At 40.2% G+C, this 26,755-nt stretch overlaps 1 protein-coding gene across 1 annotated transcript; it reads right to left on the bottom strand.

Moving 5' to 3' along the window:
• SLC17A8 (solute carrier family 17 member 8) lies at window positions 1–25,900 on the bottom strand. The gene is made up of 12 exons (XM_021410809.1): window positions 25,577–25,900; window positions 18,033–18,285; window positions 17,018–17,136; window positions 12,765–12,879; window positions 12,214–12,301; window positions 10,380–10,466; window positions 9,433–9,572; window positions 7,710–7,859; window positions 5,844–5,976; window positions 4,215–4,325; window positions 2,672–2,799; window positions 1–2,118 (listed from the first exon to the last, which is right to left on the bottom strand). The coding sequence occupies exons 1-12, from the start codon at window positions 25,675–25,677 to the stop codon at window positions 1,780–1,782; spliced, it is 1,764 nt and encodes a 587-aa protein (XP_021266484.1). The 5' UTR covers window positions 25,678–25,900; the 3' UTR covers window positions 1–1,779.

Here is a 26,755-nt window from a genome sequence, read left to right as displayed (position 1 = left end):
GATTAAAGTTAAAAGGATTAGGGTTTTTTGTTTGTTTGTTTGTTTGTTTGTTTGTTTTGTTTTTTGGGGTTTTTTTTGGAGTGGTTTGTTAATAAACTGCATAGTGTCAAGGTAGGATTGCTCTGCACCATAGCAATACCTGTATCATTAAATAATCAGTTAATACCAGTTTAAAAATCCTAATTGAAACCAAATTAGATGCACCTTTGCCTCACTTTCATCCATGTATACTCTTGTAGATTGGATTTTCTAGGTAGAAAAGGAACCAGAGATATATAAAGAGAATTAGCTAATTTCCTGGTTTCCCTGTTTAGTTACACTTGTAGGGAAGATATATCATCCATGGATTCAACTGATTGTACAAATGTAATTCCACTCATGGTATTCAATTGTGCTTCAACAAAACAGTAAAACGAGTATTAGAGATGTTCTCATCTTGTGTGCATCACAGTGGCTGTATATGAGAACAATCATACTGAAATATCACAAAGCACATTGTAGACTAGAGAGGGTAGCTTTCATTTGAATTTAATGAGGCAGTAATAATAATGTAAGACAAATTAAATAATATCTTACTGAAATACTCCATTCTGAAATGAATATTAATGCCACAATGAATCTGAGTTGCAGCTGTTTGAATAATATGGCATGTTCCACTGGCTGATTCTAAAAATTGTGGAAAAAAAGCTAAAGCCACATTATGCATAACATATATACCTATAGAAAAAGAAAATTACTTTTAGACATAGATATTCTGCTGTCTCTCAGATGCTATAGTACTACATTTTTTGCAACAGTGAGACTGGGGCATTGATGAAGAAGAAGTTGTAGATCCAGAACTAAAGACTTTACTCATCTAAATAAGCTTATTCATCTAAATAAAGGCTGTTGGGGTTGAGTCCAGGAACTGTAACAGTATAATGCTAGAAAAATATATTTAAATTACTTCACAATAATGAATTGAGTGATAAACCTAATCCCAGCAGGATAATGATTTCCTTTTATAAGGATTTATAATATTGCACCTCTAGTGATGATTTATATTCAAAATTATTTAATGCCGGCACAAAATCTTTGAAGGGGGACAAATCTTATAAGTATCCATTTTATTGCCTCATCCAGACCCTGTGGATTATGCCTATAAAGCAGACTGATAATCAATTTAAGGGAAATGTTGAAGCAATACTGTGCCATCTCTGCTACATGTTACCTTCCTGTTGTTGAGTGACCATTAGTGGTTACAGCCTCAGGTCATAAATCTGTTTTTTCCCTCCACTTTTGCAGTTTTCAGTTTGACATGCGTTAAGCATCTCAAATGTTAACCTACAGGAATCCTCAAAAGGCAAAGCAGTGCCACTCATGACAGACTGTTGTGCCACTGGAGCCCCACCAAGCACATACATGACCGTGTATCCGCCATCTGATATGACCTTGTCCTTTGTCTGTTCAGAAGAGAAGAAAAGGCTGCTGCTTGTTCCTACAGTCATAGGCTTGCACCAGGCAGGAACTTTGCCAGGGCCGATCGTTTAACAGGTACAGGAGCTCTGTCCAAGGGAATCCAGTGGCAAAGTGAAGATTTAGTGTCACTTCTCCCAGTCCCGTTGTTGTTAGATCTCTTCCACAATATTAGAAGGCAAGTATTACCCCTCGTGTCTAGCCACAAGGACAGACATTACACAATTGAATAAGAAAATAAATATGGATACCAGATGATTTAGGGCAGCTAGACAGAAGGGAAGATTGGAATAGCTGCTATACAAACCTTACAATTTCAAGTATTTATGACAAATCTTGAAAATTCCCATTTTCGTAATGGTAAGAAGTCTGTTCTTCCATGTCTTGAGTTATTTGCTTTTGCTTTCTCCATTCTCTTCTCTGTATTTCACTGTTTTGACTGGTAGCACCATATGTTTTCTTTGGACTTACAAAAGTTTCATTGTTCATCTCAGTTTCTTCTGCCAGTTCATCCTGATCAATTATACTACATTTCTCTTCATTCAGGTTTTCAGGGTCAGCCCATTCCTGCTTCTCCCCAGAAGCAAAGATAGCATAGAATATTACTCCACTGTAGTGCACCAGGGCTGCGATCAGAAAGACATTTTGCCACTCTTCGCGGGTCTGAAAGAATGGTCCAGGTCTCATTAAGTTTGCAGTAAAAAGGAATATTAATGTCTGAATTATACTACGAATTAACACATATTGAACATCAACTCTGATTGTTATTTGATTCTTGATGTTACAGATAAAACAATTTATGAGATGTGAGTACTTTAAATTTCATATTGAGGGCTAATACAATAGAAAAAGGGACAATAAATATTCATTGAAAAGCAGATCTCTCCCTAACAATTGAGTTAATTGGTGACTGCTCAGGAGCCCTACTATGGCTGCATTGCATAGGTGTTTCCTAAGTAAATATTCACTAGTAGCATGGGGATATTGAAGAGATTCAGCCTGAGGTGGTATAAAATAATATCTTGATGCAGATAATTAGTTTATAATTGCTGGGAATCTAGCCCCTACACTATTGTAAAAGTGAATTTTTAAACAACAATAACAGAAAACAGCTGAAGATATTAATGATGAAATTGAGTTCCCAGGAAAATTGGAAATGTCTTAACTTTCACTGCATAAACCAATCCTTTCCCTAGAAAGCATGGAGAAATGTTACCTTATGTTTTGTCATTGCACCAACGATGAGTGGGCACACCATGCCCGACAGTGTCCCCACACCATTGGAGATCCCCATCAGGATGCTGGCATAACGTGGGGCTATGTCCAAGTGATTCACATTGAATCCTACAACATACCAGAGACAGCAGTCAACTTTGTGCTATCAGGCCAATACGACTTTCTCTAGCTGTTCTGGCTAAAGAAGCCTGAAACAGGTAGGAAACTCTAATCCACATATTAAAAAGCAAGGGTAATATTTTCTCAGTGATAAAGCTGGAAGATACTATGTAACTCTTTATTCTTTCATAAAACCTCTATTTTAATTCCCTAACTCTGGGGACCATGTTGTACAGAAAATATGACTCCTTTTGGCTTCACAGTGAATGGTTTAGAGTATCCATACTTCCCATCTTCTCATACTGGAACAATGCATTCAGGAAGAAAATTTAAGTAGGAAGGGAAAGTATCATGTTTGTCAAATGTATTTTTCTTTTTAAAAATATACACTTTTATTTTTGTAGTAGTGTTTTTCAAACATGTATTCTAATTCTTTAAATTATATTTAAACAATATAGTAAAAAAAAAAAAAAAACAACAAATGAAACAAAACAAGAAAACTCCCACTGTATATAAACCAGTAAGAAAATTAATTACTCTGACTGTAGCATATCTTCTTGGTAAATATTTCACTGATAAATAAAAAGAGATAGTAAAAATCAGCTCAGATAATTATGCTCTAGGTGATGAAAATTAGTTGTAAGTGCTATGGATGATCACAAGAAAGGATGATGAATTCCAAATCCATAGGATTAAATACAGTAAAAAAGCTGAGTGCTGGAAATAGTCTGCAATAAAAATTGATTGATAGAAACGGCCTGCCATGCAAACACCTCATAGCTGAGTAGCACAACTACTTCCCATCCACGTAACCCAGAAAAGATGGAAGACCAGCAGTTATTTCATTTTGTTCAATAGATCCATCTTCTTGGCAGTCTTCCAGGAGGTGGGCTTCCATCTTCAGAAGAAGACATGTTACTTTTAATAGCAGAGGTACTGGTGGAACTACAAAGTCAGAGACTGGTAAGCCTCATGAAACAGGCAGAAACAGCAATTCAGATGAATGGGGTGATTATAGGACACAACAGAGATGGAACTGGCCTAGGGAGCACAAACTGGCAGATAGGGTTGGCAGTGGGATTGCAACCAATATCCCTTGAGTTCATTTCAGAGTAATTCTCTCTCCCTCTTTTAAGGGATGCTCTTAATGGAAGGTGGCCACAACTGTAAATGGGCGTTAGACAGCACAAGGCTGGTATAAACTAGAAACAAAACAGAGCAGGTTCTTTCAAAGCTTCACATCCTATATGCAACACCTTTCATAGATACTGAAAGAAATAATTTCTGATATAGGAAATAGTAGGGAATACCCCATAAGTATCCATGCTAAAAGCAAACAATAATAAAATAACGTCAGGAACAACATTGAGGGTAACATCCCTTTTATCAATAATAATGAAATCAATAATAAGATTAATTTTTACCTGAAATCGCAAAGCCACTGAAACCTACAGCTAACACCAGAAAAGAAATAGCCACGCCTTTTGTATGGGAATAACCAACCACCAAAAGCAAGGTTGCCTCCATCCCAAAACCTGCAAATTAAACACATGGAAATAAATTACATTCTAAGTACTACTAGTCACAGAGGTACCAGTAAGACAAAACAGCAACTTAAAATGACTCAGAGTTCTGTCCTATCTCAAAGCTATTCTTGAACACACTGGGCAACTTTGTGGATTTGCAGGAACACCTGAATATTTATTGCTGGGAATATACTTGCAGGAATATTTTAATATTTTTTATTCAGAATATACTTTTTACTCCTGTGTAAATGAGCCAAGTGATAGGATAAATTGACTCATCAAGCAGTATAGAGAAACAGTGAGAAAATGATTCTGTACAAAACACTGTAAAACTCACAAAACAAACAAACAAAAAACGGTAAAGGAGAGAAATATTTTTTTGTCTTCAATTTCTTATGGCTGTGGTGAAATGACAAGTTCTTGGCAGATGGAACAAAAGACTATCTTTCATACAAGTGTGTCATCAACAGAAGAGGGCATGCCTGGGTATCACAGGCTTTGCCTTCAGTGGAAATTAAAATTTCCTAATATTTAACTTTACAATCCTTCTGTTTGTTTGTTTTTTTAATAATGCTGAAAGTACACCTGGAAAATACAAATAATCTGAGAATCCTTTGTGAAGTGCTCAGTAAAAATGAGTCTGTCTATCCCCCATGTTTCTTGCAGCTGATCCCTGCAGCCCGAATTTGTCAGTGGATTCTGCTGGAAGTAGCACATAGGAACACAGCCAGTTAATACAAGGCTGGGAAAGGGTCTCCGCAGCACCACAGGATGTGGCTAGCTTTGTCAAATCAAATGTTCAGGATGAGGCCTATTTTATCATATTCTCTTCTGATCCAGTCCATATTGCCCTTCTGATTATTAACAATGTGTCTTGCTTTGTCTCTTTTTAAAAGCAAGTTGTATGAGTAAGGATTTACAGCATAAGAATGTCTAACATCAGCTCTCCATTAAATATTCCAGATTAACCAGCTGCACATGCAAACTAGAGTAATTTTCTCTTGTTGCAATAAAACATTGGCCAAACTATGAATCATAGAATCATAGAATTGCTCAGGTTGGGAAAGACCTTCAAGATCATCAAGTCCAACAACAACCTAACCATACTACCCTAACAACTCACCACTAAATCATGTCCCCGAGCACCACATCCAAACAGTTTTTAAACACATTCAGGGATGGTGACTCAACCACCTCCCTGGGGAGCCTATTTCAGTGCTTCACAACCCTTTCTGTAAAGAAGTTTTTCCTGATATCCAACCTGAACTTCCCTGGTGCAACTTGAGGCCATTTGCCCTTGTCCTGTCACCTGTCACCAGCGAGAAGAGACCAACCCCGCTCTCACTGCAATCGCCTTTCAGGTATTTGAAGGGAGCAATAAGGTCTCCCCTCAGCCCCCTCTTCCCCAGACTAAACAGCCCCAGTTCCTTTAGTCACTCCTAGTAGGGCATATTCTCCAAGCCCTATGATATCTGCATCAGGTGCAGCACACAACTGAAGTAATATGTTTTTGGAATCCAGTAGTACCTCCACAATTCATGACCTTCCTTACAGTGGTAGTAGTTAAAATCTTCCTGCTCCGTAAGAAGTCAGCTATCTGCCCTCCAATGGGTACGATGATTGTCATGACCATGTGGGGAACTGCAGACAAAAGGCCAACCTGAAATTACAAAAGTAAGTGCTCACTGCTGATATCCTTCCTTGGGATTTAGGGGGAAAAGAACAAGAATCATATATATAGGACACATTTTTAGCACATATCCTTCTGTGGATTGTAGACTTTTTCCTCAACAGAACCTTCTGCAAGGACCTGGCTGACCTTAAGCTACTCTTGTCCCAGCTGTAGGGATTTCTAGGAGCTTGAGGGACTCCAGAGTGCTCCCATCCAGGCAGTGGTAGCTTTTCTCCCATATCTGAGTATCTGTACGCAAGCTATAATGGAGCACAAGCTATAATAAGAAGGAAAAAATGAGAACTCTATATAAAAATTCTGGAGTTGGTTCTCTAGAGGAATTTTCTGTCTCCATTGACCAGCACTGGAGTGCAAGACTACTCCAGTTTAGCTCATTAGAGTAGATGCCCAAAGTGGGGTGGTGTGAATATCTCCTCATGGTCCTGGAGAAGAAGGCATAGCATAAGAATCTCACCTTAGAAATACCATGCAACATCTCTGCTTTTTGGTGGTTGCTCTGAAGAATGGCATAGAGGACTGCAAGTATTTTCCATTGTAGATACCAGAAAGCACGTACTTATGTGTTCTACAATAAAGTGTTCTGCCTCAGCTTTCAACTGCTTTTATGTACTTTTATTATTCTGTTCTTAAGGAGCTCCTTTCCACATAGGAAGTCTGTTTCCTGACACTATAATAATGAAGGCAGCACATGCACATTGCATAGGCAATACATGAATATACAGTACAAAACCTGAAATTATTGTATAATCTCATAAATAATTAAGCATACATTTCAAGTCATGCATATACTTCTGCTCTTGTGGTACTAGGATCTATATATTCATGCTCATTTTATCACATTTTCTGGCAAAGAGCTCTTACTTTTTCTGTCAACTCTGGTACTTATCCCAAATACAAGAAAAGACTCTGTTTTGCACAATTTTAGAGGCCAGCACATCATCTTATAGAGGCTTTTATTTGAAGAAGTAATTTAGTAGGAAGTTTGAGTTTCACTTTCCTTACACTGACACTAAATCAGATTTACATTTGCTTTTAATTAGTGAACATTCTAACATTTATGAAAAGCAACTCAGAATAAACAAATCTACTTTGTCTTAATAACCCTGTTCTTCATACCTTTGCTACACTAGGCCATTCAGAGTGTCATTGCCCTGAATAAATAATTTATTGCTATAATGAAACAATACATTACTATATGAAAATTACTGTATAGTAAGTAGGTTTTTTAAGGGAAAGCTGGAAAAACTTTCTGGTACAGTCATTCCACAGTCCTCATTCACACTCTAAAGGGAGACTGTAGCTATACTGGCTTTAATGGAGTGGCAGGAAATATCAGTCCATGGAGAATTTGACCTCTGATTGTCAATGAAATGTACTGAAAAAGAAAGAAAAGGAAGAAAAACTTCGTTTTTCAAAAACATGGCAAATACTGCTAAGCTACCAGCACTAAAAAAAAATGTGATTTTCTATTTACTTACCTGCTGGTTTCTATGATGTGTTTCTTTGTATGAAAGCAACTCTCCCTTTCTTCCCTTTTGCTAACAATTTGATGCTAGCATGTTTTCATTTCTATCAAGTTTGTAAATGTATGTCAGCCCAGTTACCTGGAATAATCTACTGAAATGACTCCAGTGACATCTGGGAATCCTCTGTCTCCTAGAGTGGGGTCTGAAGGTCATTGCTTCATCTCAGACATTTACCTTACTTATTGCAAATCCAAAGACTTCTTCAAAGTAAGCAGGCTGGCTTATAAGGAGCAAATAGAAGGTCCAGCTTCTACAAAAGTTAGCCACAATGATCGCATAAACTGGCATTGAAGTGAAAAATCTTTTCCAGGGAGTACTAAATTTCTAGGAAAAACAAACAAACAAACATTTTTTTAGTAGGCAGAAGCATGAAGAGATAAGATAGTATCCTTCAGTATCAGGACTATCCAGTATACTGCACAAAATTTACACTTCATTTCACACTTCAAATTGCTTACAATGTAAGTGGATGAGAAGATATTGCCTGAATTAATGGCAAAAGAACAGAGGCAGAGAAACTTTCTTGGGATGGTTAAGATTTTTAGGATGACTACTGTACCGCTCAGCTTACTGAAATTACAAAATTCTGTTCTGAAAATCTGCTGTTGTGATAGTAAGATCAATAACAGAGTCAAGGATAACTAGAGAAAATATAATTCTGTTCCCCACTTTTTGTCATAATGAGGTTTGATATGGTCCTGCAAAGGGATCATGAAAAAAACAATCTCCAAACTAAGAATCACCTAGTAATGCACCAGCAGGCTACTGCTTGCTTCAATCTAATTCATTTCATTCAGTAAAAAAGCTTGTGGTAGGGGATTTAATTCATATAATTTGCTTTTGGCATTTCTGATTTCTATTTATGCTTCAATACTCCACACAACAGTTTGGAGCTCTAGTCACTTGAAATAAATATCAAATCAGAAGCCTAAATAGGTAACCATTGCAATATTCATTCATATTCTCCTTTCTTGAAAATAGTAGCTATGTTCCACAGGCAAGTGTGTGCCTGCAGTAATGTGTGAACACATGATGATGGTACTAGTGTTCTCTGCAGTCAAACCTCCATGTAGTAAGGGCAAAATCATGACCTGGAACAAGTGTGTGTATCTCCAAACAAGACCCGAATGACTTCAGCCAAACTTCAGGAGCATGCCCAAAATGAGAGACTGATATTTTATACTTTCTCTTACACTGTTATCCAAAACATGTAGAGGAAAGCGTTTGGAGAGTTGGTGTTTTTGTTGTTGTTGTTGTTGTTTTGTTCTGTTTTGTTTTCCAGAATGTTAAAGAGCAAAAGCGAAGAAGGAACACCCTATTGAGAAACATCTTTGTTTTTTGCCTATAGCAAAAATGAGTTACTTAAAGGAATGGATAAAGTTCAATAGGAAAATAAGTTTTGCTTGTAAGTTCCCAGGATCCTCTTGAGGAGAGAAGTCTTAAAACAGAGCACTGAGCTGCTGTGAGAGAGAGCAGGGCAGAAACCCCAGTCTGAGCTCTCAGAATTTCAGTCATCCTTGGCAGGAGCCCATAAGGCAGCTAGATAATTTAACGTCTGGAGCCAGATCCTTATTATGGTATTTCCATTAGTTTGGGGGATTTATTTTAGAACAAGTCTGATAATTACTCAAGAGCATATCAGAATGTGTTGTTTCCTGCTCTCCCCACTCCATTCCCATCCCTAGACTAGGGATGTTCTGTAAATCAAGAGCTGAAACAGCCCTACAGGTTTTGCCTATTGCTGAACTAGTCCTGTCCACATGCATGAGCCTGATCCTGCCCCTAAACATCAACAGAAATAGTTCTGCCATTCTTATGAAGCTAACTGTATCCATTTCACTATATGCTGATATTGTGCAAAGAGCTCACTAGTCACTGAAAAGCCTTTTTTACTTACGTTTGCACTAGCTAGGCTGGCTCCTTCTCCAATACTTGTTTCTATATATACTCTTTCTTCTCTGGTTATTGTTGGGTGTGCAGCAGGACTCTCATAGGCATGAAGCAGCCAGAACACGTACCAAACAATCCCAAACATTCCTAGAGAGGCAGGAAAAGCAAAACTCATTTTTAAAAGCCAACTAAGCCGTACTTCTATATCTAAAGGCGTTGAGGTTATTTCAACAGCCAATTAAACCAACTCTCCACAAAAAAAATACATCCAGGGAAGGGAGAAAAAATGATTCCCAGCTCTGTATATACTGCATGCCTGTTTGCAAAGTGTTTGAGCATTCTGTTGCTCATACGACACAGCATGTGTGGGGCAGAGAAAAGGCAGAAGCAAAGTTTTATGTGGGATGGAGAGAGGAAAATAACATTCTGATCTTAACATGTTCACATCTGCATACAAAGGCTTCACAATCAGAGAAGACACAGAAAATCCATCTCAACTGCATGGGACATATTTTTCAGGGCAGAAGGTTTCTGAAGAATTAGACTCCCCATCCACAGCATATGCTAACCCATAATGCTGTGTAGGGTGCTCTGGGACATGAATCTTTGAGTGCTTGTGCTGAAGAGCAACCTGCACAACTGCAGCCAACTCTGTCATGGGATGACCATGTGTCACTTCCATCAAGCACACTACAGAAAGCCAGAAAGTGTTTCTCATTGGTACTGTACACCATAGGCTCTATTCTGGTCATTGCAATTTTAAAATTTAATGCTACAACAGATTACAAAATGAAAGTTTTCAGAAGCTGCCATAAGTAGAGAATAATTTGGAAGACCCACTTGCAACCACTTCATTCCTCAAAACAGCTTTGATCCATACCCGTCACACGGGCTTAACAAAACTGCACGCAATACCAGCTGAGGAGAGGAGATTCTTTATGTTAAGCAACTCACCATAAATATAAAAGACCGATGACCATCCTATATACTGTACTAGCACACCTGCCAATGGCATGGCAACCACTGCACCTGCATAGGACCCTGAGGAGAAAAAGGATTAAGAAAAATGTCAGCAATTATAAATGATTCCAGCCTTCACTACAGCCAATCCAGGCAGGTGTGAAAAGGGGAATGCTGGAGGGATGCTTTTGGCTGGCTGGCACCATTTTTTTTGGTGAACATTTGTGATGGGATGGCAGCTGTGATGTTTTGACTGGGATGGAGAGACAGGCCCTTGCTGGAGTGGGATCATCTGGCTCATTCTGTAGCCAGAAGGATTGTGCCCTCTAGGTAAATGGGATTCACAAAGCTGACACTGATGGCATACCACCACACAGGCATAACCTGAAGAGGGGATTCTCTCCTGACCCTGTGGCATACGAAGTAAAACTCAGAGAAGCCAACAGCTTGAGTTTCAGAAGCCCTCTTGGTGTCCAGAAATCCCAATGGATGCCAATAAACGGAGAAGCTTGTGTCATGGCTCTAGCCCCACCACCTGACAAGCACTGTGAGTAGAGGCTCACACCAACCCTGAATCTGTTTAACCATGTTTAGTTTATGTCAGCAGCATGAACAAACACACAGAATAAATAGCCTAATGTTGACACAGGACAAAAAAAAAAAGGAAAAGAGTGGGCTGTGCCAAGGTTTTCAGACTGGGAAACACACATTACTGGTGAAAAATGTTTCTGAATGCAGAAAGAGCTGAGAATTTAAGTACTTGAAAAGAATTTTAGTACCTTTATATTTTCTATTGAATATTCTCTCTCACAGACATTTGTCTTCATCTGGCTTTACCCCACCAACAACACTTACTTTCTTTGTTTTCTCTTCCTCCATTCTCAGCTGCTCACTCTTCAAAGCGTGACTATTTCTTATTTGTCTTCAGTATTATTAAAGACCCACTCACCATTCCAATTTCCCTTTTACAAGTGGGAAAGGACAAGGCAAATAGAGATGTGTGTCTTAGACGGTGAGAAACGACAGACTGAAGTAATGAGTAGGATTTTTCCTTCACTCTCAACACAGCCCATCTGAATTTACAGCAGAATCTTTTCTGCTCCTTACTCTGCATATCTGGACATTTTAAGGTATGAGAGTGGAGGGAGTGCATTTGGGTTATGCCTTATCTTCCTCCCATTTAGCCTTCTGTCCAAATTCACCATGGAGTCAATAAGGAGATACAAGCATTCACAGCTTTCCCTGAAATTATCAGCTAGGCTAGCTACCAAATTAAGATGAAGAAATGAAAGGGCCAGAAAGAGGCAAGAGGCACAGTAGTCTTCTCTGGAAAGAAAATGTGGTAGTACAGAGTGACCTGCAGCATCTCTTTTCGAAAACTGCTACCCAGAGGATTGAATTAAAAGAAGAAAAACCCTTTATTTTTCTTGATTTGGCTGTGAACGAAAAGAGAACAAGGTGTAAAACTCCCTGCTCCCTATTTCATAGAAAGATTTAAGGCTTTTGCCAGAGCCTAGAAATGGAATGAACCAATTTTATTTCTCCCATCTTTCCACTGGATTCCTTTCCCCAGAGCCTTCCGAAATTTCCCACAGGCCACCTTCCAGAAGGCTGTCTGCCAGCAGGAGGAAAGACCCAGTGAGCAGAGAAAAGTACAAGTCTGACCAAGCCCTCAAGTCCTTCAAAATAATTAAGTGCATACTTAATTAGAAGAGTCAGTTTAACGCATACAGCAAATAGAACACCTAAAGACTGAGCAAATGAAGAAAAAGTAAACCATGAAATGAATAATACATATGTCTATACACATTAAAGCCTATCAACTTACCACAGAATGATGTCGTTGCCAACCTGCTTCTCTCCAGTGGAGGAGCCCACTTACTCCACATCCCATGGCAGGCTGGGTAGGTGACGCCCTGGCAGACATTTCACACATCATATGATTTGCTTTCACTGCATTCCTACTTTAAGCAGTTGCTGAAAGAGTCAACCTGTCTAGCTGCTTGTCACTAAGTAGGAAGAGTTAAAATAAGCCTGTGAGAGTTTTCCTTTGGGGATATGACGATGGCAAACTAACTTGGATAATCACTTAAACGGTAAGGTGTCCTGGGTTGAAAATGCTCCTGAGCACATGCAGTGGATGGCTTAAGTACGCTAAACTAGATCTGTCCGCAGTACCATAAATCTATTATTTTAATTTCCTTTTAAGATAAATTTAAAAATATGGATCAACAGAAGAAAAAAATCATCACTGTAAAAATACCAATGGAAAAAAAATGAGTGACATGTAGAATTGTAGATGGAACAGAAAGCCTGACCAAAATATTTATAACTTTTTAAAACCAGATTTTCCCAAATGAAAGTGGTGAATGTTCTTACCTCCACCAGACCCTGCAGAATTCTTACAAACATCACACAGCCATAATGTACTCTTGCTGCAGAAGGGATGAACATGTTCAGTGTAGATGTTAGAAAAATAGCTGCTCCAAACACCCTTTGAAAAAAAGTAACATAAAAGAGAATGCAATTATTATCTACTTTTCAGAAGCAACACTGTTCTCAGATACTATCTCAAAGACAACCTCTCCACTGCCCACCAAATCACCAACACAGATAATTGTAAAGTTGCCTTACTGGCAAAAGGGGTAAATACCCATAAAGTCACTGCGTTTTCTTTCCTGATTGAAACAGGAGTTTTATGCACACTTAAACAAAGGTTTTGTTTTTTTCCTCAATATCAGAGGACAAGACTTGGGTGTAGTTGCTGGTGGCTATACTGTTCACGTGAGTCCTGAACTGAGAGAAGCATTCCTATTCTGGGAAGTACTTGAATTCTTTTGCATCAGTAGGGTTTATCTTAAATCAGGTAAAGTCTCGTTTGAGTGCTTTACTGAGATGTGGGAGTGTGCTGATTATTTCCACTTCCTGCTGCTAAAACTCATAATAGCTCAGTTTGAGATCAACTCCTTCCCAGCATCAGTTCTCTAAATAATAGCTAAAAGTGTTCCTTGCAACTGTGGCATAGAAGGGATGCTTCTACAAGAGAGCTTTTGTGAAAGACAAGATATGAAGATTTTGTAACCCTACTTGGGAAGAGCACTTCCAGCAGCTGGGTATGAGTCAGTCAAGGCTCTACATGCACCTGAGGCCTTTGGGAAATCTTTTGCAGCCTCCCAGAAGTTACCATCCATAAGAGAAATGGGCAGCAGAAACCTGTGTGGTAGTTTTAGATCCAAACAACATCTCCAAAACTCCAGGACCCTCAGAGGCCTTGGGGAAACACTCAAAGCTGGGTCTGTCTCATTCCCCACAGTCTGTGCAAGCTCTTCCCAGTAGAGACGCAGGCTTTTCTCAGTTTAACTGAAGAGTGGTGCAAACTTAATGGATTGTATTAATAATAAACAATAATGATGATAGACATGATGACAGCTGGGCCACAGTGCGGTCATTTCAGTATGGGACGGTTGCAGGCTTGCATACATTTTCACACCTGGCTGACTGAAGTCTCAGGTTTCCTTTCTGTACCACAGACAGGGTTCAATATCTGCCACACTCTGAATATCAAGAGTTCATGACTCCAACATCTTTGGAAGATGATATGCAGGAGGATCCCCTCTCAAAACCTGTTACAGCACGTAAAACTATTAGAACTGCCAGAAGAGTACTCCACAAATGCTGAGAACTATTCAAATTGAGTGGATTACTGTTAATCCTCCAAAGTTTACTGATATCTTTGTGTTGTCTGCAATTCAGACAACACAACTCCACAACTCCATCTCTGGCTCCCTGCAGCCTGCCTTTGTGTGGGAGATTGTTCATTCTGCAGATAGAAAGCTGCACTGGCTGATAGCCCTAGGGACCACAGCACCTTAGGGAATGGGAGGTCAGGTCAGAACAGCCTTGCCTTATCCCAAGTCTCAGGGTCACACCCTGAGAGTCGTCCCTCCCTTGTGGCAGAGATCCTCGACTCCTGGCTACACTGATGCTAGCTGGCAGCATGCTGCTCTTTGAGGACCACAGTTCACGTTCCTTTTTCAAACTGCTCAAGTTCAGTGGTGTTGAACAAGATCTGAACTGGCTTATTATGCCTGTGGCATTTAAAAAATGACAAATGACACATTAAGCTTCATTCTGATGTAGGAACGGTATGAGACAGATATTTAAATTAAAATAATGACAGTAGAAACATTTTCTCCTTTTTGATTTTTCTGCCAAAGACATATGCACATCTTGCTATGTAAAGCTATTTATAATCTTCCACTGCAAAATAATTGTAAACTTTTAAAACCTTCTGTTGTCAGGTGCATTTTTTTTTCCTTCTGTTTGTGAAAACATTCATGGGAAATATACATCACGTCATATTTTTCATCTAAGTTTATTATCTATGGTGGTATTAACAGTAGCAATATAGTGCAAAGAATCTACAGTCAGAGATCAACATTGTTTTATCTCATCCTGTACACCGCTTGACAAAAGCAACAGCTCATGCCTGGACAGCTCATAACCTGAATGACAAGAAAGCGATCATCACATGAACACAAAAGCAAAGAAACTGAGCACGCTGACAGAGGAAACTGAGAAAGGAATGAATTTGTATAGAAAGTGAACTGAAAATCTGAAGCAGCATACAAAGACTATGATTGCATCTTGACATTTAGGAGGCTGCTTTCAAAGCCAAGTAAGCATTTAGCTGAGAAATAAGCGTTACTGAGAGCTCTGTTATGATCAGTGAAGAGAAGAGTTTTGCACCTTGCCTCTTCCTTGCCACTAGTAGAGATATTGGGTTTGTTATCGTAGTGCTACTGGCCATCTCAGGGAACTACAGTAAATTATGTAGAAAAGTAAGTTATAGAGCAAGTGGAAGAATAAGCCATGAGAAAGGGAACATGTTTTATTACCCAAATAGCTAGCTCTGGGGATTGAGTTTCCAATCTTTGCTACTTCACTTAATGCCAACTCTTAACACACCCAGGTTGTAAATGCATCATTTACACTGTGTTAGAAATAGCCACTCTTTTGTTGCTAAGAGGCCAAGTAGTGTTTCCACAAATAGCCAGCATCTTTCCAGCAGTTTCCCGCCTTCAGTCCCAAAGAAGCTGGTCTCCACCATGGCCAAGAATACACCAGTTCTTTTCAATTCATTGATTTATTCTTTCCTCCTCACCACCGTGATCTGAAGCCAGCTGTCACTAGGATCAAAACAGCCTTCTCCATCAATAGCCTCCTCAGCCCAGCAGGGTGCTGTTACCAAAAGCTGATACCATGGGGTCCTTTATGTTTCATGCCTCCTTGTCACCACCAAACAATCAAGAAATTTTGTTAGGACACATGTTTGCAGATAAGCAGCAAATTAAAAGGACATAGTCAATAAATGGTCCATGAACTTTTTGGTGGAATGCAGATCTACACGAATTTGGACATGGATAAAGCAACTTACGTGGTGTAAGGTGGTTTTAATGCAAAAGCATAACGCACTTAGTATTTTCCTCTGTTCTGAGATCTGTTTGAATGTCACATATTATAGACAACTATTTGCATTAATGCTGGGGGGGGGGGGGGTCTGTGTGTGTTCAAGGTTCCACAGTGCTGAGCAAGATTTAAACGGGTAACAAAAGAGTCTATACCTAAATCTGTAACATCAGTAATAGGGCAGAATGATACATCTCATTACTGAGCACCATTGTGAAACAGAAAACATTTCTTTTTCTAGGGGAGGTGGCTTCGCAGATTGGCCCCTGCTCTGCCTGTTTCCTGCCCTGTGGTCTTAGCAAGCAGATGTCACCTCTCTGAAAGGGAAATGCTGCTGAATCTACCCAAGCAGAAACGGATCGGGAGAACAAAGAATAAAGGACAAATGTGGACTTAGCCAGAACTGTGTCTCCTATTACTACAAACAGGAATTCTCCTTTAGATCAGCCTTTAGGGTGTTGTTGTTCCTCAAGAGGATTCTACTCCCAAACCCAGATATAATTAAATCTATTATGTAGTGTCATACTGTAGTATCAGAATGAGTCTGAAAGTATAATGGGGACAGACATATAGCTTTCTGTGCATATGCATGATACATACCTAAGGAGGTAGTCCACTGATAGTATACATTGAGCTATAGGGTAAACTTGGTTGATTTTACTGTTCGTAAAAAAAAATAATAATAATAAAGGTAAAAAAAAGCCAAATTAATAATACACTGAATTATTCAGCCAACAGTGTGCACATCTGTGTTTTGGGCCCTTTGGCAGCAAAATCTGGTAGCAAGACTGGGAAGAGTGGGAAAATTATTAAATCGAGCTAATTTGTTTGGTTTATCCAACAGAATGAAAGGTACCCTGCTCTGGCACTTCATGTGGAAGAGAAATGAAGAACTGAGGCTGCTAATAGAGTTGAATAAGAAGTGGAAACTGAACTCAGAATAATTTTTTGTTAGAGCGGAACTGGGGCTGAACTTCTGGAGCATTCTATGGGATGACTTCATTTATTTGGAAAAATTTAACTTGGTAAGTTAGCTAAAAAGCACTGAGGGAACTTCTGAAAGACAAATCCTACAAGTATTTGTTAGTAAAACACAGCATATAGTGTAAAACAGTCATTTGTAAGGCTGTAAAGCTTAACTCTTTTGCTTATTGTTTTCTAACCTGTTAGCAGCCAATTTATTTGCGATGAACCCTCCTGGAATTTGTGTCACAATGTAACCCCAGAAAAAAGAGCCATGTATGAGTCCCACTGTCTCTGGATCCCAGTTGAACTGGGCTTTCTGTAAAAGAAATGGAAAAACTGTTGTAAAATGAAGCATACTGATTATGAGTAAATGCTATTTGGAAGTCTCGCAGAAGTCAGTTCATCCTACAAATCAAGACAATCTCTTTGCACTGGTGTTACTGAGGTTGAATCTTCTCCCATTCACAACAAAATGCCGTCAAATTGCTAGGTGAGATTACTGCTTCTGCTCTGTCAGGGTGACTAAGAGAAAAGAGTTTCAACCAAAAGGCAGCTGGTGCTGGCCTTTCATCTTTGGCTCTTGCCACTGCTTCCCTTTGGCCTGCTTAGTCTTGAAGACTTTCTTTTCAGGCCTGCTTGGTGTTATAAGAAGGACCTGCTGCCTTTCAGTGGGCACATCCATTTACACAGCAAGATTGCTCAAGCTGGAGTTTGTCTCATCAAGGTAAAACTCTGACCATCCAGCATCTACCTTAAGTAGTAGCATGGGAGCAGAAAACATTTATGGAAGAAGGAGGAGACAGGGTATCATTTGAAGAGGTAATCTAAAATTAAAGCTAGGTTAATGCTAGCTGACTAGTGTATCTTTTATAAAAAAGTGACGCCAATTATAGCATTGGATTTAGATACAGAATACCACCCCCAGGCAGGTCCCAGATGGTTCCTAGCCAATAATGTCTAGAGCTAAGAGAAATACCACACAATACATGTCATCCTTGAATACCAAATAGTTTCAGTCTTCACAAACCTTCCTGATTAAATGCATTTCTCTGATGAGTCTGTTTTAACATACTCTGTTTAGAAGAAGGATAGTCGAAACCCAGAAAAAAACATAGGACACTGAAGAAAAGGTGACCCAAGGTGCCCTTCCTGCTCATCTTTCTGGGACATCAAAGTAGGGCTTGACTCAGGAGAAGGAGGATGGTTTCTCACCTGCAGCTCTGGTTTGCCATTAATATAAACAGTACTATTGTTCACCATTTCCACGATGGCAACACCCAGGTTGCACCGAATTCCAAAGGAAATGCAAAAGCCCAGGCCGCTCATGATGGCGATGATGTAGCGCTTGGGCAGTCCACAGCAGTAGCAGTCACATGCTTGTGGCTTGCGGGTGCTGGCCTGCACAGGCCTCCCCTCTTCTGTCAGCTCAATGTGATCCTCCTCGATGTTGGTGCCATCGATTTTCCTAAACAGAAGAAGCAAGAGAAAATATAAATGCCTTACTGTGAAATATAGATGGACAATTAGGTGCTGCAGTCAGCTGTTAAAGCACCTCTGCATGAGGGGTTTGCCTCTTGGTGCTGTGATGAGTTCATGCCGGGCAGGCACAGCCTGTATTTTTGTCATGAACAACTCCTGAAGTTCCTAAATCCCAGACATTTGGCTGGACAGCTTGTACAGAAGTGCTTGCAGGCTTTTCAAGAGCATGGTTATGAAAGGTCTGATGAGCTCTGCTGTGATAAATCCCGCTGGTTGTTAAGAATATATACACATGAAGAAATCCATCATAACTTCTAATTAGACCCACTGAACAGACTGGCAGCAGGTTTCAAGGAAAGGGCAAATACAGCATGAAGCATTTTTTCTCTGATTTAGATAGATGTTGGGGGAAATTTTTCCCCGAGGAGAAAGTGAATCCCTGGCACAGGCTGCCCAGAGAAGTTGTGGGTGCCCCATCCTTGGAGGAGTTCAAGCCCAGGTTGGATAGGGTCCTGGGCAGCCTGAGCTGGTAGTCTTATATAGTGCTTGGCAACCCTGCCTGTGGTAGGGTGGTTGGAACTAGTTGATCTTTCAAGTTCCTTCCAACCCAAGCCATTCTATGATTCTAAGAGCCAGGCCCAGGCTCTCTCTGCCCAGAGGGATTTGATGACAAGTAACCCCTCTGCTCTGAAACATCGCTCACCACAAGGAGTTAGCTCATTCCAAAGATCAACTCCTGTTGCTGAGCATTTTATCCTTTTCTTTAAAATAGTTAATATTCAATGAGATCTGAAAATTAAGCAACTTTCTGCTCACTTCCCCTCAGCAGCAGAGGCTGAAGGGGCTACACCTGGGAGCAAATTTTGTGTGAGCACTGCAGTGCAATGGGAGGGAATACAGAGGGAAGGTCCAGAGACATGGACTTTTCTGTTTACTTGGGAACAGGAACAAATGGTACCCATGCATGTCAGCCTGCTCTCCCTAGAGCCCTGTACCACCAGCAGTGAAAGGGTGGGCCAATGGAGGGCAAACAGCTGCTGCCATCAGCCCAAGCTGCACTCTGGGACAGCATCTTACAATGCAAATGGTCTCATCAGTACAACAGTTGACCATTGCTATTTCCTGCACTTATTGAAATATTTTCCCATGGTAAGGCAATTCAAAATTGATTTGGTCTCCCAGTTTGATTGGAGATACTGACACCTTGTGCTATAGGAACGGGGAATGTCTCTGGTAGGAAAGATGAGATCAGAAGGAACTGAAGACACACCGAAACACTTCCTTTCATAACATCAATTTCTTACGCTTTTGTTTTAAATGCAATATACAGGCTTTCCAATGTGCTGAAACACTTAAGCACACGGTTAGCTCTGAATGCATGACTGCCCTCTGAACACCACCTCAAGATTAGGGTTAAGTGTTCACTAAAGGAAGGCCTCAGTCAGCAGTTGTGTTAGGAAGCCTGTTAGTTTTGGCACTGTTGTGAATCAGTGCGTGCAGGATCCAGCTTCTGTTGTGTCCGCCATGGAGGTGCACTCACCTCTAGTAAAATATGAGCATATACTTAATATAAAATAAGACCAGCTTGGTGTAAAAGATGATGAAATGATTTAATTCACTCTTTTCTAATTAAAAAAAACTTATTTTCTGCTTTCACACATCCGGTCTGAAATGTATCTGAAATCTAATGCACTTCAGTCTTCCATATAATAATCGGCTATTAAGAAATGTTTCCAGAGCATATATGGATGGGCTAAACCTGGCAATCTACACAGTGGCTGGTTGGTTCTTTCAAGAGAAGAGATTTTTGTTTAATCATAGCTTTCTCCAATTGCTGAATGTCTAATGTACTGCCCATAACCTAATGGATGGTATTCCGTACTAAAGGTTTTGCAAATACAGATAGTATCTGTGGCTTTGTGGGCTGCTTCCTATGGATTTAAATAGGAAATTTCACTTTAAATTGCTAGCATTCCTAGCTTCAGATCTACATGCTATGCCATGCGTGCTTCACTTGCTATATTACTCCTTTTCACATCATATAATAAAACTGTTAATCCAGCTTTACTCTCAGCAACAAGAAAAAAAGCTCGTTAGAATACATCAGTTCCCATTTCCAAGAAATACTGGAATTGAGATGGTTATTTGATTTAAGCCCTTGCTCAAAGCAATGCTAACTGTGAAGTTAAGTTGGTTTGGTTTAGGCTGGAGTGAGGGCTTTGCATTAAAGCAAGGTAACACAAGAAACATGATATGACTGTGGTGTTTTTGAAGGTGATTGAGATCTTGCAATCCATTGGCAAGGAGACAGCATTGTTGGTGAAATGAGAGTACAGACAGAAACGTAGCCAGGCACATTAAAAGGAAGACCCTATGTATTCCTTGCTCTGTGTGCTCATGTCAGTAGGTGTAAACTGTATAAAATATCAAAAATGAAGAAGGCAGGAAAAGACAAATAATTATTTCTAAAGATATTGTTAACTCAAAAGATCTATTAACAAACAAAAAAGTAATGTTATTGTCTTACTCCAGCATAATCTAAGATGCTGAATGAATTAAAGCATAATTCCTCATTTTTTGGTACTTTTATCACTCTATTTTTACCAGAGAGATTACACTTTAATTGGTGCATCATTTTTGGGCAGCTGGCAAAGATCAGACACATCATCCAAAGCCAAAACATCTGTTCCTTTCTGGATGCTTTCAGCAGGCTGTCAATTCACATAGGTGTGAAAACATCCTTTGACTCCAAATTCACTGTTGGGAGTGTTGACGCAGACGGATGAACACTGTGGTCCAACATCGCTTCTGCAACTACTCGTTAATAAAAGCAGATTGAAAACTGATTCAGATTATCACAGAATATTTGGTATCTTGAGAGCTTAACATTAACACTTCTACTATAGCAGATTTGTCTCAGAGAAAACAGTTTTGCAATAGCAATCCAAAAATGAAGCTGGAGCCAAGTGTAAGCAGTGCAAGCATTCACAGAGTCTGTTTGACCTTGCATTTTGGCCTTATGTCACTGAACACTGTGGGCATAGAATGAAGGTATGACAAACCCATAAAGGATGAGAAATATATCTTCCAATTGATCTTTTGTCAGTGCCACTAAAAATTTTCCTTGTTGTACACTAATAATTTAGAAGAAAGCTGCTTTAGAACCAATCTTCTCTTTAATTATTTGAATAATGCTGGAGAGCACTTTGCTGCATGGGAATATGTTTATTTGGTATTCATATCCTTCTCCTGTTTTCAACAAACACGCAACTCTCAGCACATAAGAATATAGAATCATAGAATCATAGAATTGCTCAGGTTGGAAATGATCTTCAAGATCCTCATGTCCAACCGCAACCTAACCATATTGCCCTAACTCTAACGTCTTGGCTATTCGAAGGTATCTACATCTATATTCCATACCCAAATATTATAACTACTGCATGTAAAATATCTGCATCTGACATTCCTCCTCTTCTTTTTTGACTGGCTTTAACTCTGGCTTACGCAAAGTTTTGGAAGAATGGAAGAAGTTTTTAAAACTAGATCAGTCATAAATAAAATTCACAGTATACATACATGTTCACAAATACGAGATTTAGAATAGGAATTAATTGTTCTTCTAATTATATAATTAAGTGGGATAGAACTATGGAGATTGCTCTGAAAGTAATGCCTCCTATTTATTTCTGTGGAAACTATAACAGATACAAAGAACATAATAACACATACTTTGATAGAGCAAATTCTCAGCTATAAAACACTGTTTTTCAACATAGTCACCATCATTAGCAACACACTTTCATCATCCATGAACAAAAGCCTGAATGCTGTACTTGTGAAAATCTGCACCAACGAAGGTACCTTCACAGCTGCTATCATGACGTCGTTGCTAGGAAAACATTGCCCATGCAGTCCAACTTTTACTGTGCCCAGATCCACTGTTTGATCTCCATAAGCATTCAGCAAATGTCAATGAATATCAACTAGTGCAATGTTTTCCGCACTGAAGAATTCGCTTACACACCTTTGCTTCATCCACTCTTCCACATCAGATCCCATTCTGTCAGACTGTCCCTCTACTGCCATCTATTTCGTGGCAACAAAACATAAAGGAATATTGGTGGGAAGGTTCAGCCTCTACTGCCATACCACCAACATTCACCTCTGACATCGTGGGCCAATAGAACAAAACAGGAGGCATTACTTTTGGAGCAGCCCTCATCTATTAGTTCATTTAATTTGATTAAGACCACATGGATTCTACAATAACAGGAAAACATTAATGCTTGCCAGGTATTAAAATGCTTTCTCAAATTAATTCTACCAGACTACAGATTTTCGTAGCCAGCAGCAGCCGTAGGTACTCAAACTTCACACTCACATTTACATCAGCAATCACGGCACACAATAATTATTGATGATCCTGATGTAATTTCAGAAACCTACACACTGCCTATTGAAAAATATTATTTATCCAAAGGCAGATACAATCGTCTGAGATCTCATCTACTCTCTGCAGATTTGTCTGTGTGATAACTGTCTATAGCAAATCCTGCAATTGTTGCAGTAGTACCATGTTCCAGGCAAAGGATCCCCACCCTGCACAAGGGTAGATCAACCAGCTTCAAGCTGCAGTTTGTAGCGGGCTGGGATGTCTAATTCATTAAGGGCGCTCTGCAGGAGCTACACCTAGCAGGGCCCAGACTACAGACAGCAGCTGTGTCACACAGCCCATATTACTTCTCACATCAACAATGCTGTTATTGGCTGGTGAACCTGCTCCTTCCTGCTCTGTGGTAAGCCCACTGCTGCCATTGACTGACTAAGGACTCCTGAAATCCTCAAGAAAGAAAGTGCCCGAGATTTTACTTGAATTCACATCTTTTTCTTTGCATACACTGAGCACACAGACGGCCAAAAGCGTTTGTACCTGTCAAGAACCTCTGCAGAAAAAGTTTTCTCTTCTGGGAAACTTAAAGGGTTTTCAGAGGTCCAGCTCTGACATTACTCACCAAGGCCTGGAATCCTCTAAATCAATTTTATTTGCTGCCCTGCTGTATTTAACTAATTAAGAACAAGTCCCGTTTTGCTTCTGGTGAATTTATTCTAGCTGGTGGTACTCTAATATCAAATGGATATTTCTCTGAGATGTTGCAAATGAAACTGCCCAGAGATGGACACCTCCTGGGTCTCTCCTGTTCCAACCCCCTTTGCCTCCCCACCAGCACATCAGCTACTCCGAGGTAACTTCCTGGGGACAGAGTCCTGTTTTGCAGCACCCACAAAATATTTTGAGGTTGCTACCCACTCGTGAGGAGGCAGTGTGTCGCTTTGAGTCACGTGCTTTAGCACCAGAACCTATCTCTGGGCAATTGCTATGGGCACAGGACCTGACAGCTGGTCTTGCCAGACACCAGTTGCTGGATCTGCTCTCTTGTTTGATGAAATGTAGGAGGAGGATTTGGCTCATCATATATACCAAAGCTAAAAGTACTTTTTCTAGCCGTTTGGTTGGTTACTACAGCCATTAACATCCTCAGAGACCTGACCTATGCTAATACAACTAACCATCTATAAATGTGAGAAGCAAAGTCAAATTCTTTGATGGTTTATAACATATTAGAGTCTATTAGCAAAGCTGAGGTCACAGCTGGTAAATACACACGTGCCACCACTCAGTAAATAACTGTATGCTCTTATTTCTAGGCTAAGTTGTGTAGAATTAACTTCAAGTTAAAAACATGCATGTTTCCTTGCAGAAAGCTTTGGATGCGACTGCACATTTCCTAAGAGGCTGCTAAACTTGCAGCAGTTCTTGCTTGGATCTGACTGCAGACACAGTAAGAAAACTTCCGTCATCTGGAGTATTCCCTCCGTTAACTAGTACATCTAGGAAAGACACAGACATACCAGTGTTTGACACAGAAAATAAGGAAGTTTGGCAAACTTTCTTGTACATCAGCTGAGATCTGGTCTGCTCTGATTCAGCAATAATGCTGATCAAGTTAGGTATCAGTGCTATCAGCAGGGCATCCCTGATGCACTGCTACAAGAGGAGAGTGATCCAGATCATCTGAAGCCTGCGTGCCACGGGCACATGGCAAACACTCCGTACTGGAACAGAACGTACTCACTAGATACAAACCCTGAAGGTATTGGGGCAAGTTAGCAAAGGAATGCCATAGCACTGAGAATGTGTGACTGAATGAACAACTCCTGGGACCTGTGCTGAAGGAGATACTCTGTTCAGGTGGTATAGGAACAGTGCAACTGGCAATGTAATAGTGAATATTAGTAACTTCCACAAAAGTATACGTGAGTGTTTTCCCATACATACACAATGTAGTACAATACATGTGAATTATTTACACTTTCTTGCATGTTCGGATGTGCCAAGAACTGTAGCTTGACTCAAAATAACTTTCCCAAGAGAAAGTAAGAGGATACACACAAAAGGAAATCAAAACACTAATAAGATGTAGGATTCAAATAGTGCCCTGACCTTTGCAAAGATGAAAAACACGTAACGTGAAGCCAGCAACACCACTGAGCTCCCTGGCTCTCAGCTACCCATTGCACAGCTCAATGCTGCCAGCAGCCACTCCAATGGAAATAAGCTTCCATTTAAACCAACAGTCTTGTTGATCAAACTAGTCATTTGTTACACTGTACATTCATTCATCCAAAACCAAACATCTTGGTTTACTGTCTCGTAAACTGACAGATTAAGTTAAAAATCTTTAATCCTCCTTTTGCAAACAAACAGCAGCTTCTCCTGTCAATAAGCACACACATGCACGCACACGCACAGCTGAACTTGGTATTTTTTTTGGAGAAAAAAAGATTCTCCATTAATTCTGTAATTTAGGAACACTAAATCTGATTTCAAGAGTGACATCATTTGGGACGGTTAATTCCCATTAAATCATCAGTTTTTCTCATACAAGTCAAAACAGAATAATTCACATTTAATCACATCAAAGTTTTCTTAATTAAAACCCTTTTTCATGCACTTTGTAACATCAGAACATTATTTTGTAAATTATTTCCACCCTTTTTTTCTTGATATAAACATTCTCTTATCTGTAGTCACATGCGGTTCCACACCGCTCCTCTGGCACAGCTTGCTTTGCACAGCAGGGCATCGCTCACTGTGGGGACACAGTAATTTTGCAACTGTAAATTGTTTAATATTTAGATATTTTTCAATACTTCATTTCTCTTTAAACAATGTAACCAATGGATCTCGCTAGGAATTTGCTATCAGATTTTACCTTCGCAGATTCCCCAGTGAGTCGCTAACGGTGTTCTTCACTTCTTCCTTTCCTGGGTTAAAAAATCTTTCCTTCAGCGAATCGAACCCTTTGAAAGGCATTTTGTCCTTTTTCCTCAGGAAATCCCTGACGTTAACAAGCGCTCACTTCTGCTGTCATATTTCCCACTGCCAGACTCAGGAGCCTGCGCCGGTCCCCTTGGTGACCCCTAAAATAACAACCAGTTGCTTAAGAAAGGAACACGGAATAAAAATTTCAGAGCAGATCTTCCCAAGCCAGCAGGCCAGTTCGAGAGAGCCGAGGCATGGAACCCCTGGCAGTGTTCAGCGGCTCCACCGTGCATCTGTGCACCTCGCGCTGCCTGGTCCTCCCCGCCTGCCTCCCTCCCTCCCTCCCTCCTTCCACACCGAGAGCTGTGAGAGGTGGTGCTATAGTAACAGGCACAATACCTGTCCTCAGGCCATGCCAGATCAGTAGCAGGACCTCATCTACGGCAAAGGCAAGAAGTTTATTAAACATTTATGAGCCCTTTCTGCAGGAAGGGGAAGGCAGGCTGCAGGTCCCATTCTCTATTTACCCCCACCCAGATGGGCCCCTGCCCCCTCCACCTTCTGAAGGGCCCACGGCCTCCATCCCAGCCCTGGCATTAATTACAGATGCCCAGGCCCTTGGGCCAACAGGTGCAGAGATGCACTGCCATGGTGCTGTTTGACTCGTAAGAATCATTAAGGTTGGAAAAGTCTGCTGAGATCATCTGGTCCAAACAAGGAGTGAAAGAGTGGCTGTGAATTAAACAGTGCATTTTCAAAACACAGTGTGGCCGAAAAAGGTGAACCATTTCAACTCAGCATGAATTTGTGATGACAGCATGCCTTTCCTTGCGAGGAGAAGAAGCATTTCATGCAAACTCCTGTGGAAATGCTGCCTCATCAAGCCTCTGTGTTGGCTGGAGTCAAACAAAGCATCAGGGAGAGGAGAGGCGAGGAGAGAAGAGTTTAGGAGCTGGGAAGGCTTTACTTGGCTGGAATCTCTTTTGCTGCAGAACTGGTTACTGTTTCTTTCTGCCTCTTGAATAATTGAGGTCCTGTACAGCAGCCTTGGAAACCTCTAGCTTCAGCACAGGTAACCTGCACATTGAGTCTAGAAGACAGCCCTCCCACAGCGAACAAAGGGGCTGTG

This window comes from Numida meleagris, chromosome 1, assembly GCF_002078875.1.
Source record: "Numida meleagris isolate 19003 breed g44 Domestic line chromosome 1, NumMel1.0, whole genome shotgun sequence".
Taxonomy (NCBI): domain Eukaryota; kingdom Metazoa; phylum Chordata; class Aves; order Galliformes; family Numididae; genus Numida; species Numida meleagris.
Note: the sequence above shows the minus strand (reverse complement) of the source record. Positions and strands in the feature narration are given on the sequence as shown.